General features: G+C 41.1%; 1 protein-coding gene across 1 annotated transcript; it reads left to right on the top strand.

The window, feature by feature from the left end:
• The first annotated feature begins 6,448 nt into the window (after window positions 1-6,448).
• On the top strand, window positions 6,449-7,844 carry LOC109216384. The gene is made up of 3 exons (XM_019380534.1): window positions 6,449-7,333; window positions 7,397-7,447; window positions 7,536-7,844. Exons 1-3 carry the CDS (start codon window positions 6,449-6,451, stop codon window positions 7,842-7,844), a joined length of 1,245 nt encoding a protein of 414 aa, XP_019236079.1.
• The last annotated feature ends 8,823 nt before the right edge of the window (window positions 7,845-16,667 follow it).

The raw sequence follows: 16,667 nt of genomic DNA, 5'->3' as shown, positions 1-16,667 counted from the left end.
TTTGGGCAACATCATCAACATATACCAATTGATCAGGTGGTGGTCGTATATAACGTCGTAACCTTTTTCCATATCCCATATACATACATACATACATACATACATACATATATATATATATATATATATATATATATATATATATATATATATATATATATATATATATATATATATATATATATATATATATATATTGTATATATATATATATACAATATGCATATATAACGCCATCTGTCATGGGTCAATGTACATGTATAAATAAATGAAATGCATGAATATATGTTAATAATTTCAACATTTCTTTCGGATAAACTTTATCAACTGCGTATTATTTTGAGACCCATGAACAGAAGATATAATGATACGTCACATGGGGAATCAAGAACATAGAGACCCCTAGTATTTCTATGAATAGAGTCGTTTATGAAAGCAGTGCATTTGCTCGTTTCTTTTGTATCATTTGGATCATGCCAAAACGAAAGAAGGGATAGCCTTAACATACCTAGAGTAAGAAAAAATCCGTATGATATTCTTGGAAAAGGTTGCACACTTGCACCGCACTCCTTTAGAACTGCAAATTTTTACGTTGTTAAGCTTCTAATAATTCTCGTTGGATTTTGGTTGAAGAAATCTCGTTGTTAATGAAGTGTTTAGAATCTGAAATTTGTTGAAATTTTTATAAGAATGGCTAACGTTCTATTTTGTAGTTCTTTTTAATTATCAATTCATGGCTAAGTTCTAATTGTAGGAATGACTAATATATTCTGACTGTAGGGATTGTATACCAAATATAAGGAATGAAGTGTCCTTTAATTATTAACTTGGTTGCCACCTAATCAAAATGACTAAGGAGTCATTTGCTTAAGGCGTGGCTTGCTTCCACGTGGGGGTGGGGGTGAGAAATTTTAATCTTTATCCACTTATTCGGTAATTAGGTAATGTCCCGTTACCCGATAATTAACCAATTACCCGCATAATTAAGAATTGTCTCAAATTACTTAAAATTCTACTCATTTTTAATATACTTTATATATTATAATATCACAGTCATATGGTACCTTGTATGGTACTAGTCCATAAATATCGGGTATTATAGCTCGGAACGTATTTTATCCCAAATCGACAACCTTCAACGAAACTCATTTTCTTTAATTCGTGTACCCTTTATCCTTCATGGCACTTACTTATCGCTTGTTATAAATAGCATAAATATGCTAACCTCAAGATAATCTCATCCCCGAGTCTATGTCAATTAATTGAAGACGAAACTTTAACGTACGAAAACGCGAGATGTAACAGATTTTGTGTCCGTTGTTCTTGAGTTTCCCGAGGTGTTTACTGCAAACCTGCCGGGGATGCCACCCGACAGAGATATTGACTTTTGTATTGATTTTGGCTCGGGCACTCAGCCCATTTATATTCCGCCATACCGCTTGGCCCCGCCAGAGTTGAAAGAATTGAATGAGCAGTTGCAAGACTTGCTTGATAAGGGCTTTATTAGACCTAGTGTCTTGCCCTGGTGTGCGCCTGTGTTGTTTGTGAAGAAAAAAGATGGATCGACGAGGAAGTGCCTAGATTATCAGCAGTTGATCAAAGTCAAGTATCCATTGCCGAGGATTGATGACTTATTTGACCAGCTTCAGGGTGCCAAGGTGTTTTCAAAGATCGACTTGAGGTCTGGCTACCATCAGTTGAGGATTAGGGCATCCGATTTCCCTAAGACAGCTTTTCAAACTCGTTATGGGCATTATGAGTTTCTAGTGATGTCATTTGGGCTGACAAATGCCCCAACAACATTCATGGATTTGATGAACCGGGTGTTCAAAGCCTATCTGGATTCCTTTGTGATTGTTTTTATTAATGATATCTTGATCTACTCCCGCAGTCGAGAGGATCATGAGCAACATCTTCGGATAGTTCTCCACACTCTATGAGACGGCCAATTATATGCTAAGTTTTCTAAATACGAGTTTTGGTTGAGTTCAGTTGCTTTCTTGGGTCACGTTGTATCAGCAGAGGGTATTCAGCTGGATCCTAAGAAGATTGAGGCAGTCAAGGACTAGCCTAGACCCACATCAGCTATAGAAATTCGGAGTTTCTTGGGATTGGCGGGTTATTACCGTAGGTTTGTGGAGGGGTTCTCATCTATAGTAGCCTCAATGAATAGATTTACCCAAAAGGGTGCCCCGTTTAGATGGTCGGACGAGTGTGAGGCGAGCTTTCAGAAGCTCAAGACTGCTTTGACTACGGCGCCAGTGTTGGGTCCACAGGATCAGGGCCTTATACAGTATATTATGATGCATCTCGTATTGAACTTGGTGCGATATTGATGCAGGGTGGCAAGGTTATTTCATATGCTTCGCGGCAGCTGAAGGTTCACGAGAAGAATTACCATGTTCACGACTTGGAGTTGGAAACCATTGTTCATGCGCTGAAGATTTGGAGGCACTATCTTTATGGCGTGTCGTGTGAGGTGTTCACGGATCATTAGAGTTTTATGTATTTGTTCAAGAAAAAGGAGCTCAATTTGAGGCAGAGGAGGTGGTTAGAGCTATTGAAAGACTATGATACACCATCTCGTATCATCCGGGGAAGGCCAATATGGTGGCCGATGCTTTGAGTAGGAAGTCAGCTAGTATGGATAGCCTTGCGTACATTCTAGTCGGTGAGAGACCACTTGCATTAGATGTTTAGGCTTTGGCCAATCAGTTCATGAGGTTGGATGTTTCTGAGGCCAGTCGTGTTCTAGCTTGTACGGTTGCTCGGTCTTCATTGTTTGAGCGCATCAGGGAGCGGCAGTATGATGACCCTCATTTGCTTGTCCTTAGGGACACAGTGCGACACGGAGATGACAAGAAGGTTACGGTTGGAGATGATGGAGTTTTGAGGATGCAGGGTCGTGTTTGTGTGCCTAATGTAGATGGACTTTGTGAGTTGATTCTAGAGGAGGCCCACAGTTCCCGGTATTCTATTCATTCGGGTGACGCCAAGATGTATCAGGACTTGCAGCAACATTACTGGTGGAGGATAATGAAGAAAGATATAGTGGCATATGTGGCTCAATGTCTAAATTGTCCGCAAGTAAAGTACGAGCATCAGAGACCTGGTGGTTTGCTTCAGAAGATAGAGATTCTTGAGCGCAAGTGGGAGCTTATCACTATGGATTTCGTTGTTGGACTCCTACGGACTCAAAGGAAGTTCGATGCAGTTTGGGTTGTTGTGGATAGACTGACCAAGTTAGTGCATTTCATTCCTGTGGCAGTTTCCTATTCTTCAGAGCAGTTGGCAGATATTTATATCCGCGAGATGGTTCGTCTTCATGGTGTGCCCGTCTATCATTTCTGATTGAGGTACGCAATTTACCTCGCATTTCTGGAGGGTAGTACATCGTGAGTTGGGCATGCAGGTTGAGTTGAGCACAACATTTCACCCTCAGACGGACGGACAGTCTGAGCGCACTATTCAGATATTGGAGGACATGCTTCACACGTGTGTTATTGACTTTGGAGGCTCTTGGGATCAGTTCTTGCCACTTGCAGAGTTTGCCTACAACAACAGCTACCAGTCGAGCATTCAGATGCCCCCTATGAGACATTATATGGTAGACGGTGTCGATCACCTATTGGATGGTTTGAGCCGGAGGAGGCTCGGTTATTGGGTACAGATTCGGTACAAAATGCCTTGGATAAGGTTAACACAGCTCATTCCACGTAGAAGAGTTATGCCGACCGTAAGGTCCGTGATGTTGCATTCATGGTCGGAGAGAGAGTGTTGCTCCGTGTATCACCCATGAAGGGTGTAATGAGATTTGGAAAGAAGGGCAAGTTGAGCCCTAGATACATCGGGCCTTTTGAGATTATTGATCGAGTGGGAGAGGTGGCTTACAGACTTGCGTTGCCACCTGGTTTATCAACTGTCCACCCAGTATTCCATGTGTCCATGCTTCAGAAGTATCATGGCAATCCATCTCATGTGTTAGACTTCAACACTGTCCAGTTGGACAAGGATTCGACCTACTAGGAGGAGCCGGTATGTATTCTAGACCCGCAGGTTCGTCAGTTGAGATTGAAGAGTTATCCTTCAGTTCGAGTGCAGTGGATAGGTCAGCCTGTTGAGGCAGCTACATGGGAGTCCGAGTCCTATATGCGGAGTAGATACCCCCAACTTTTTCCCAGCTCAGGAAATTTTTCTATGTCCGTTCGAGGACGAACGATTGTTTTAGAGTGGAGAATGTGATGACCCGATAGGTCATCTTAATATATAAAACAAAATTTTATGTTCGGAGGCCTTTAAAACCTCATTTCATCCCTCCTCAATTTGTGTGTGCAGTCCGGGCGTGTTTCCGGCAAGCTTTTGTGTTGAATGTTGATAAAAATGCGAATTTTTGATTAAAAACTTTATTTTAGTTTACTTTGGTCAACATGTTTAGGTAAACGGACACATATTTGTGTTTTGATAGTCCCGGTGGGTCCGTATCAAAATATGGGACCTGGGCGTATGCCCGAAATCGGAATCGAAATCGGAGGTCCCTAGCTCGAGTTATGAATTTTTGATGAAAATTGTAAGTCTAAAATTTAAAGGTTTCTAAGAAATTGTTAATGTTTGATCTTGTTGGTATCCGGTCCGTATTTTGGTACCGGAGCCCGCTACAGGTTCAATATAATTTTGGCGAAATGGCCTCCTGGCCACTCAAACTTGTAGCGCTTTTAAAAGCCGATACATAAACTTTTCTCTTTCCCATTTAAACACTCAAACTCCTGAAACCTATAACTAATAAACACAATTTGTCCTTGACCCTAAGCGCGTGTATTACACATTCGCTAACGTGTCCATCCAGTCAGCAAATGACCAATGAGACCGGTACACGTCAATGGCGCCAAATTAAACCCAATCGATTGGGGTCCCCCTCTTATAATCAGTACACCGACATACCCTTCCCCACTTTTCGTCTCTTTTCCTCTCTCTAACCATCCCTCCCCTCTTAAACCTAGGTTTAGCAATGGCTGATTAACCTGGTCATGTCCTTCCAAAATAATCTTAATCACTCCAAAACCTAACGATTGGGGTCCCCCCTCTTTTAATGAAAAGCTGATCGAGATTCGTTTGAGCTTTCGATTTCAGTCACGTTAGTCTCTGAAGGTTAGTTTGTTTCTTTTGATGTCGTTCTCATCTTTCTCTTCTAATTTGTTGTGAAATAATGTGGGTAATGTTTGATAGTGAAAGCTATCTATGTCTGCATGCATAATTTTTCATCTGATATAGTGGAAGCCATTTCGCCTTTTGGGATTTTATATTTGGGGAAACACTGGAATATTCACTCTTTTAGGATTTTTTTGTCTTTTTCATGACTGATCTGACATTTGGGGTTAAAAAATTAGGGCTTTTGTCTGCATGCACAAATGATGGGATTTTATATTAGGGTTTTGGGGAAAACAGTCGTATGTTCACTTTATTTTAGGGGTTTGTCTTTTTCATGAGTGATATGGCATTTAGGGTTAAAAAATTAGGTCTTTTTTGAATATCAAAATATCCTTGTCTCCCATTTTGTTAAAGTTTATGTCTTTTTAGGGCTAAAGTGTATCTGACTTGTCCCCCCTTTTTATAGGTTTCAATGGTTGTCTATGTGAAATTATAGTTTCATCATCTAGGGTGGTTAGTAGCTAACCCAATTGTGAGGTATGTAAATGGTCAAACTTGGCCAGTTTTTCTTCAAGCTGACATTGATGAATTACATATAATTCAATTTCATGATTGGGCTAAGGATATGGGGTACTTAACAGTAGATAAATATGCATGTAAAATTAACCAAAAAGGAGAATTTAGATTTCTGGAATGTGATGCTGATGTGTTAGCTTTCTGTCAAGACCTTAAGGATGGGGATATTGATTTCTGTGTATATATGTCACACAATTAATACACCATGTATTGATTTGGACCTAGATGAAATGTTAAGTAGTGGTGGTTTAAATGTGGATCCCACTAATGTTCAGCCACATGGGCAAACAAGTGATGTTAATGCTAGGGCAACACACTCACCTAACAATGATATAAATAGGGGTGATAACACTCATGGGAAGGGTAAAGAGAGGGCTGCTGAAAGTTCTGAAAGTTCTTCTGAAACAGAAGAGTCTAGTGAAAATGAAGGTGACTTCTATACCTTTCATTTAGCAACTGATTTTGAGGGTGATGCTGAGGGTGATGAGCTAAGTACTGAGAGTGATAAAGATTATAAGGCTTTTTCTGTAGATGATGATGATGATACAGATGAGTCATTATATGGTTCGATGAGGATATTGTTGGAGAGACAAGTGACCTAGAACCTGAAGTTGTTGCTGCTAGACAAGCTAAAGTGAATGCAAAGAGTAGTAAATTAAGATCTTCTAAAGTTAATACTGATGAGATACCTAGTGGACCTTTAGGTATAGACCCTAGTTTTGAAGACATGTATAAAGATAGGGGATCCAAATATGCTGGAAAGTTGGGAGGGGATGAACAATATCTGGACAGTTCAGATCCAGGTAGTGAGGATACAGATAATGAAGTAGATGAAGAAGATGGGGTGCATAACCCTCAACCAAGAAGATACAGCAGTAGGGTATACTTTGATCCTGCTTGTAAGAAAATTTGTTTCCAGTTGGAAATGGTGTTTGAAAATGTGAAACAGTTCAAATCTGCTTTGCAAGATTATGCTGTACAAAGAAGAGTTCAAATTAAGTTGAGGCCTAATGAGCAACATAGAGTTAGGGCAACATGTGTGAACTCAACAAGATGTAGATGGCATATTTTGGGAAGCTTGGAGGGACACACAGGGAATTTCATTGTCAAGAGCTACTATCCTGTTCATAAGTGTTTTAGAGCAACCAGAAACAAGATGGCTAATACAGCATGGGTAGCTAAACATTTCAAGGACAAGATTATCAACCAACTTGACATTAAGCTTAGGCAGTTGCAGGATTTGATTAGGATAAAGTATGGTGTGTATGTGGGAAAATCCATATGTGCTAGGGCTAAACATCAGGTCATGGGTCAGTATCTTGGTGATTACAAGAAGGAGTTTGCTAGAATATATGATTATGCTGACCAGTTGAGGTCTACAAATCCTGGCAGCACTGTTATTGTGAAGACCTCCAAGGAGACAATACCTGGTAAGGAGGTGTTTGTGGGTATCTATATTTGTCTACATGCTTGCAAAGTTGGTTGGTTGGAAGGGTGTAGAAATGTTATTGGCTTTGATGGAGCATTTCTGAAGGGTGTGTGTAAGGGTGAGCTACTATCATGCATTGCTAAAGATGGTAACAACCAAATGTACCCTGTTGCCTGGGCAGTGGTGGAAAAGGAGACAAAGCACACATGGTAATGGTTTTTTAGGTGCCTGATGCATGATCTGCAGCTTACTGAATCCCAAGGTGAGGGGGTGACCATCATTTCTGATATGCAGAAGGTATATACTACACCCTTGTTCTTCCATTAATTACTTGGATACTTTATATATGTTTCTGATATTCTAATTGTTTTTTTTGTTGCTTAAGGGACTTGTTGCATCTGTTTCTGAGTTGTTACCAAATGTTGAGCACAGAATGTGTGCAAGACACATATGGAGCAACTGGAAACAAAAGTGGAAAGGAGAGGAAAGAAGGAAGAAGTTTTGGGCCTGTGCAAGGGCTTCATTTGAAGCATATTTGAAGGCTAAGATAGATGAGCTGGCAGAATTAGGTGATAGTAAGATCATTGAGGAGTTGCTGAGATACCCAAAACAATGTTGGTGTAGAGCATTATTCAAAGATTGGAGTAAATATGATTCTGTGGAGAAAAACATGTGTGAGACCTTTAACAGTTAGATCTTGTCTGCTAGGCACAAGTCTATCATAACCATGTTAGAAGAGATTAGAGTGAAGGTGATGGAGAGGATGACTACCATGAGAGAATTTGCAACAAGGTGGATTTCTGATGTATCTCCTATGGCAATGGGGTACATAGAGGAACAATCTGAATATGCTGTTAAGCATGAATTTAAATGGAATGGGGATACTGGGTATGAGATACAACATGGGGTTTACAAACATATTGTTGACTTCTCCAACAATACATGCACATGTAGATCATGGCAGCTCAAAGGAATACCATGCTCCCATGCAATATGTGCAATGTTTTTTAAGAAATTTGAGGCTGCTGACTATGTAGCCCACTGGTACAAGAAAGAAACATACCTGAAGGCTTTTAGTTGTTACATACAGCCAGTAACCAACATAGAGATATGGCCATCAGCACAGAATCCAACTGTTGAGCCTCCTATGATTACCAAGATGCCTGGTAGACCTAAGAAAAACAGAAAAAGAGCTCAAGATGAACCTAAGAAGAAGTTTGGTAAGAGATCAAGGAAAGGGACACCAATGACATGCTCTAATTGTAAGACAGTAGGCATAACAAGAAGGGGTGTCCTATCCTGGTAATGTATCGAATTTGTGTCTGATTTTGGAAATTTCTATATGTCATTTTCTATATCTCATTTTTAATTTTGGAAATTTTAGAAAGGACAAGGATCTGGAACAACAGGAACCGGTAATGCTGGTGCTACTCAACCATCACAGGCTGCTCAAACAACAACTCAACAATCAGGTCCTACAAGTGATTTTGGAACTACCAGGGCCACAAATACTCAACCATCAGCTGTTGCAAGTGCATCTGTAAGTATTCATTTTAGTTAATTTAGTTAATCTGTATTAGGACCAAATTTTTTAAAATTACAAGATAATACTTTATCTTACATCAGGATACTGGAAGTGTGAGATCAAGAACTTCTGAGGATATTATAGCTAGTGTTAGAGGAAGCCAAGAGGTAGTGGACTTCGAGGAAGACCAAGAACTATTGGATTTGGTATATTGTTTAGTGAAACAGGAACAGTGATAGAAAGGGTAAGATCATTAAGGATTTGAATTTTTATTTATATATTAGTAGTTTGGGTACTAATTTGGCTTCCTATGCAGTGTGGATCAAGAGATAGGGTACATTCTTCTCCTACAAATGTAGTGGATGCTGGGCAGACCAATATCGATCTTGGATACAGTGCACCTGGACTAAGGTGGCAAGGAAGAAATGCTATATCACAAAGGCAACTTCAATAACAGTTGAGGAGAAGACAAACTCAAGCAAGCCTTAGCCAACCTCAAGCCCATTCTTCATCTCAGCCAAGCCAGACTCATGTCCAAACTTGAGCCACTCTCAGCAAAACATCAACCAATCTCAACCTTGAAGATGACTGAATATTTGTTTTTGTGATAACTTAAGTCTGTTAGTTGCAGAACTTAATTTGTAGGTTAACTTAAGTCTGTTTAAGTATGACTTTTCTTTTCGAACAATGTTCAAACTATTTCTGCTACTAGACAGCAATTCGTGCTAATTTTGTCAACCAAGAAGGCTGATCGAACTTGGTTGTTTATATATGTGTGCTTGTTTATGTTAAAATTGCTTTTTATTCCACAAAAAAGACATCATTCATTCTGTCATTATCATTGTACATAGGGTTATGAAGTTAGTGCTAACTACACTAAGAAGAAAATTACAATTATTAGTGCTACTACAACAACTAAAGTTACAATGATCTTGACCCTCTTCCTATGCTGTAGTCGATCTCTCTCTTTAATTCTTGATAACAACCCTGAAATCACCTGTTTATAGTGATCTGGATGAGGTGGGTCATACCACCTAAAAAAGTTACAAGAATTGACTCGACCATAGTTTGAGCACCCATAAAACCTCCTTCCTGGATTTGTTGGCTTCCAAGTGATGCAAATATGAGCTTCAACTCCACAATGACAAAATACAGGACTTTGATACGTTATCACAATCTGGAAAAAGAAAAAAAAAACTAAAGAAAGCTTCAGATTTTAAGAAATAGGCGAAATGAAGCTTCAAATGCATATAATAGAGGGATAATGTGTATCCAATTGAAAGAATAAGACCCCACTTAAATAGGCCCTATTTTTGACCGTTGGGCGTTGGGAAGGGGGTCTCACACGCTCCTAAAAGTCGTGACATTCACGCAGGGGGCTGACTAGGACCAACTGACGCCATATGGGATGGGTCAGCGGTCAATTGTGTTTATTAGTTAAAGGTTTCAGGAGTTTGAGTGTTTAAATGGGAAAGAGAAAAGTTTATGTATCGGCTTTTAAAAGCGCTACAAGTTTGAGTGGCCAGGAAGCCATTTCGCCTATAATTTTTAAGACATGTTTGTGAAATTTGGTAAGAAACGGAGTTGGTTTGACGTGATTCGGACATTCGATTGAGAAAATAGAAATTTCAGAGTGTTCTTAAGAATTTCATTTGATTTGGTGCTAAATTCGTAGTTCTAGGTGTTATTTTTGCGATTTGATCGTGCGAGCAAGTTCGTATGATGTTTTTAGACTTGTGTGCATGTTTGGTTTGAAGCCTCGAGGGCTCGGGCAAGTTTCAGATAGTCTATGGAGTGATTTGAACTTGGAAAATTTGCTGGTGTAACTGAGGGTGTTGCAGGCCTCTGCGAGATGAGGCATCGCAATTGCAACCTCTGTGGGGTTCGCATTTGCGAGCTTCTCATCGCAAATGCGAAGAGAATCTGGGCCATACAGTCTTCGCAATTGCGAAGAATTCTTCGCATTTGCGAATAAAGCCGGGAGGGGCAGTGATTGCAAACGCGATCTTTTTGTCGCATTTGCGGAGATTCACGTTCGCAATTGCGAACTTATCTTCGCAATTGCGAAGGCAACAGAGATGTGAAGGACCTCGCATTTGCGATGGTCCCCTTGCATTTGTGAGCTTCGCAATTGCGAAGCTCAGGTCGCAAATGTGTCATCTACAGCTGTGTAAAACCTAACTTAGACGGGATTTTCGCTCCTTTCTCGAAATTTTTAAAACAAGAAACCCTCTAGGCAATTGTGATTCTTAACTAGTTTCTTTCAATATTTCACTTCATTTTACAAGATCTCAACCTAGAATCTAAGGTTTTCATGGTGGAATTGGGGATTTTTGGGTAGAAACTAGGGATTTGATAAATTGGGGATTCAGACCTCAAATTGAGGTCAGATTCCAAAACCAATCGTATATCCGGGCTCGGGGGTGAATGGGTATTCGGGTTTTGGTCTGAATTTCGGATTTGGCTCAAGCCGACCCGGGTGTTGACTTTTTCAATAATGGCCTAAACTAAATTCTTATCGATTGTGGGTGATTCCTAAGGTTTATTTTGAAACGTTTGGTTGGTAATTTGCTAGATATTGTTGGTTCGGAGGCGTGTTTGAAAGGCGAAGTTGTGATTGAGCTTTAAGTGTCCTTGGAACGAGGTAAGTGTTGTGTCTAACCTTGACTTGAGGGAATTAGGAACCCTTGGAATTTGTGTTATGTGAATTCCATGTGAGCGGCTTATATGCAAGGTGACAAGTGCTTATACGTCGCCAAATTTCCTATTTTCCCTGATTTATCGATTTTCCTTAATTGTTTTCTCTCCTATATTAAATATTACATGCTCTAAATGCTTTACATGCTTAATTGCTACGTGTTAATCAATATTTTCTTCTGTAAATCATGTTAGCTCTTCTCATATTTCCCCTAATCCCTCCTATTTGCTTAATTTGACTTGGTTGTACTTTTATACTGTGGATTGCTGTTTCGGTCTTGTTGTGTAGTATTATTTATGTATATTCTACATTTAACAAAGTTCCTTTTCTTGGTTTAGTTTGGTATTTATTTATCGTAAAGGCCTTGTGATTTTGCCTGTTGATTTGACTATGTACATTGACTGTTTGGAACTGCAATAGTGGGATCAGGCTGCATGCCGCAACAGGTCTAATAAGGGAGGATTGATATGGTGGAATAAGGGTGAATATGTGTATATGGTGGGATCGGGTTGCACCCCGCAACAGGTGGAATAAGGGTAGATTGATATGGTGAAACAAGGGTGAATCACGATATTGATATTGATATATGGTGGGATCGGGCTGCGCGCCGTAATATATATATATATATATATATATATATATATATATATATATATATATATATTATTTATTGTTATTGTTATTGTGTTGGTGGAATAAGGGAGGATTATGTGTTGTCTGGTGGGATCGAGTTTCGCGCCGCAATAACCTATATGTTTCTATTTCTTGAGCTGCGTTGTTTTTACAGTATTTTTATTTGAGCTGGTAGATATTGGTAATCTTGCACGGCACTCGTTTATTTCGAGGCTGTGGTTATCATTTCCTGTTGGCTGTTGAATTTTGTACTGTATTTCAATTATTCTGTCATTATTATAGATTGCATACAGGTTTTAGCGTAGGTGACCCGCATTAGCCTCGTCACTAATTCGTCGAGGTTAGGCTCGGCACTTACCAGTACATGGGGTCGGTTGTACTGATACTGCACTCTGCACACTGTGCAGATTTTGGAGACGGTCCTGACAGCGGCTACTAGAGATATCGGATTGGAGACTCGGGGAGACTTGAGGTACGACTGTTCAGCGCTCGCAGCCCCTGGAGTCCCCATCCTATGTTTATTTAGCTGTGAACTTTCATATGAACAACTTGTTATTTACTTCAGACCCTTATGTGTATTACTCTAGTAGTTCGTGCACTCGTGACACCAAGTTCAGGGAAATTGTAATAGATATTTGGCTAGTTCAACTTCCACACTGTTACTTTAAATTTATTCAGTTATCTCAGTTCTTCTTTAATATCTATTTTAACTGTTAAAAAGGAGTAGATTGTTCTAACATTGGCTTGCCTAGCAACTGAAAATGTTAGGCGCCATCATGGTCCCGATGGTGGGAGTTCCAGGTCGTGATAGGTTTTAATCAAGCATTGTAAGGTGAGTAATTTTTACCTAATCTAAGTTAAATACATAGAATGTGGGTAGGTTTTAACGGGTAAAATGTGAAAATTTTAGGAGTTTGTTGAAAAATCTAGATTTTGATAAAAATGAGATTTGACCACGAAATTGATTATGGAATTGGGAATAAATTATATATTTGAGTTTGTGAAGACATGGGTAACATTTATCTTCAAAAAATTTCAGAATTCGTGCATGTGGGCCCGGAGGTGATTTTATGGACTTCCCGAATTTGGTTTGGGAATTAGTTAATAGCTAAATTATGAACTTTTGAGCACTTATTGATTAGCTTCGAATTGCTCAGCTTCGTTTGGGGAATTCTAGTGAGGTTAAAGAGCCGGTTAGTAGCCTTGAAAGCGAGGTAAATCCCTTGCCTAATCTTGCAACAAGGAACTTATCCCCTTAGGCGTATTAATTGTTCTGTGCTACTTGTTGTGGAGAGCTACGTACACACGCGGTGACGAGAGTCCGTACGTAGCTATATTCATGATATGTCCGGGCAGACTTAGATTCACATGCCTTTAGTTGTGTTATTTATACCTATCTTGTGTATTAATTATTTTAATTATGACTGGGATTCAAGATTTTAATAAGCATACCGACTTAGTCTCTTACTTTTGAAAAAATGGGAAATATCTGATAAATTATAGATCCGTGTCTTCTCGTGTCGCATGTGCTTCCGCGAGCGAGGTAAATTTCTCTACTCTTATGGGATCAGGTCGTTTGCTCCGGCAGTTAAATAAATTACTCCTATGGAATCGGGTCGTGTGCCTCGACAGCATGGTAACACTACTTTTATGGGATCGGATGGTTCGCCTCGGCAGTATGGTAACACTATTCTTATGAGATCAGGTTGTTCGCCTCAGCTATACTGAGTACCACTATTCCTACGGGATCGGGTCGTTCGCCTGGGCAACTTCATGCTTAATAATTGAGACTAAAATTGGTTTGGTAACAGTTGAGTTAGCGCCTTCAAGGCCGGTTATGACATGTTTAGTGATTTGATATTGACTTATGTGTGAAATTACTATAATTACTTTTACTTGCTTCATTGCTACTTGTTGTGCACTCACCATGTCTACTTTATGTATTTCTATCCCTCTTTGACCTTTAGTAAGTGTCAAGTCGATCCCTCATCACTACTTTTTCGAGGTTAGACTAGATACTTACTAGGTACGTGTTGTTTTCCGTACTCACTCTACACTTTTGCACTGAATGTGCAGGTACTGAGACATGCACTGCCAGTGGTCGCATGAGCGCATAGCCGTATTCCCACAGAGACTTGGTGGTGAGCTGTTTGCCTTGCTACGATCTGCAGCACCGGAGTCTCCCACCTCGTTTATTATTTCTGTCTATTACCTTTCAGACATTAGTGTTCTAGTTTTATATATTCTCTAGATTTTTCATGCACCTGTGGCACTGGGTTTTGAGGACTTTTTAGCATTTATGTACTGTTGTAGTTATCATTAGTGTTACTATAGTGGATGTATTTATCACGCTGGTATTTTGTTGAGAAAAGAGTATGTACGGTTGCATGAGATCTTACTTCTTTCGTTCTTTTCAGAAGGAAATTTTGTTTTAAATGTTAACAAGGGGTAATTAAACTGTAGTTTCACTTGTGGGCTTGCTTAGCGGCGGCGTTATGTTCCATCACAATCTATTATGGGTTTTGGGTCGTGACAGTTTGGTATCATAGTTTTAGGTTCACATAGGTCTCTCGAGTTATGAACAGGCCTAGTAGAGTCTTGCGGATCGGTGCAGAGACGTCTGTACTTATCTTCGAGAAGCTATAGGGTGTTAGGTCTCTTTCTTCATCTCCTATCGTGCAGGTTATATTGTGCTAAGTAATACTGATCTCTCACAGATGGTGAGAACATGCGCAGCAGATGTATCAGGCGGTAGAGGAGCTGCTCCCCCCGTTGTTAGAGGCCGAGGCAGAAGCCGAGGAAGGGCTCCAACTCCTATCAGAGGACGAGGGCATCCTAGAGTTGCTCCCGTTTTACCTCCAGTAGAGGATCCTGTTATTGAGGAGCAGAATGAGACGCCTGCAACTGAGCCAGCCCTAGCAAATTTTATGACTGCACCGGGATTTCAGGAGGTTATGAGCCGTATGTTGCGATTCATCGACTCTATCATGCAGGTTGGTTTATTTCCAGTGGACCCAACCACATCTCAGGTGGAAGGGGGAGCACAGACCTCTACCGCTCAGGCTCCAGGGCATGCTGCTTCCGTTCATCAGATCCCAGGTGCACTACCTGCGGGCGGTCCCCATCCAGTTGTAGGGGTTGTGCTAGAGTCTATAATAGTCGCGACCGTTGATCAGCAGAAGCGACTAGACAGATGGACTAGACTTCGCTCCCCTAACTTTTCGGGTGAGCGGTCAGAGGAGCCCCAGGATTTCATTGGCCGGTGCAAGGATAGGCTACGAAACATGGGGATATTGGAGTTCAACGGGGTGGACTTCACCACCTTTCAGCTTGAGGTCAAGGCCCGCGGATGGTGGCAGACTTACATCTTTAGTAGGCTAGCAGGTTCACCTCCCTTAACTTGGGATCAGTTTACACATCTGTTCTTGGAGAAGTACATGCCACCTTCGGGGGAGAGGAGCTTCGAGGTCAGTTTGAGCGACTCCGTTAAGGTCATATGTGTATGACCGACTATGAGGCGAGATTCATTGACTTGTCTCGTCGTGCAACTATTATACTCCCCACAGACGCAGAGAGGGGTGCGGAGGTTCATGGCAGGTCTGCACCCTGAGATTCAGGTTTCTATGGCACGTGAAGTAGAGATGGGGACTCCCTTTGATCAGGTTAGGGATATAGCTTGGAGGATCGAGCATATTTGCAACCGTAGCGGAGAGTTTGTGCCGAGGGACAAGCGGCCCCGCTAGTTTGGAGGATTCAGTGGCACCCCACCTGGGGAGGAAGAGGTTATTTCACGAGGGGTCAGTCTAGCAGGCCCATGCAGTCAGCACCATTGCCTACTTGGAGTGCTCCAGCACGACCCTACTTCAGCGCCATTCCAGATAGTACTTACCGTCTGCCAGCTATTCAGGATTCCTCCAATGGGTATTCATGCCATCAGGGTTAGACTTCAGGTCAACAGTCCACTGCTCCGAGGTTTATTTCGAGTGCGGGGATCTTGGCCATGTGAAGCGGTTTTGTCCTAGACTTCGGGGTAAGGCCGAGCAGCATGACCATCGGCCCATGATTACCGCACCAGCTACCACAACGCCTGCTACACCGTCCGAAGGCAGAGAGAAGGTGGGTAGGGGTTACCCTAGAGGCGGAGGCCAGTCAGGTGGCACTCGGCTAAATTCTATGCTTTCTCCGCTAGGCCAGAGGTAGTCGACTCTGATGTAGTGATCACATGTACTATTTCTGTCTGCCATAGGGTTTACTTATTCCTATGTTTCCTCTCTATTTGCTCCTTATCTGGATGTATATCGCCAGTCCTTAGGCGTTTTCGTATATGTGTCCATGCTAATAGGTGATTCTGTTGTTGTGGATCAGGTTTACCGGTCCTGTATGGTGACCTTCTTTGGTTATGATACCAGAGCGGATCTTCTATTGCTTGATATGGGTGATTTTGAGGTTATTTTGGGCATAGCCTGGTTGTCCCATACCATGCCATTCTTGATTCCTATGCCAAGACTGTTACCTTGGCGATGCTTGAGTTGCCCAAATTAGGGTGAAGGGGTTCGTCTGTTGGTACTTCCAGGCGGATTATTTCTTTCTTAAAGGCTCGGCATATGGTCGAGAAGGGTTGTGTGGCCTATTTGGCCTTTGTTCAGGATACTACTACAGAG

This window comes from Nicotiana attenuata, unplaced genomic scaffold, assembly GCF_001879085.1.
Source record: "Nicotiana attenuata strain UT unplaced genomic scaffold, NIATTr2, whole genome shotgun sequence".
NCBI classification, from domain to species: Eukaryota; Viridiplantae; Streptophyta; class Magnoliopsida; order Solanales; family Solanaceae; genus Nicotiana; species Nicotiana attenuata.
The sequence above is the reverse complement of the archived record's forward strand: the minus strand, read 5'-3'. Positions and strand labels throughout refer to the sequence as shown.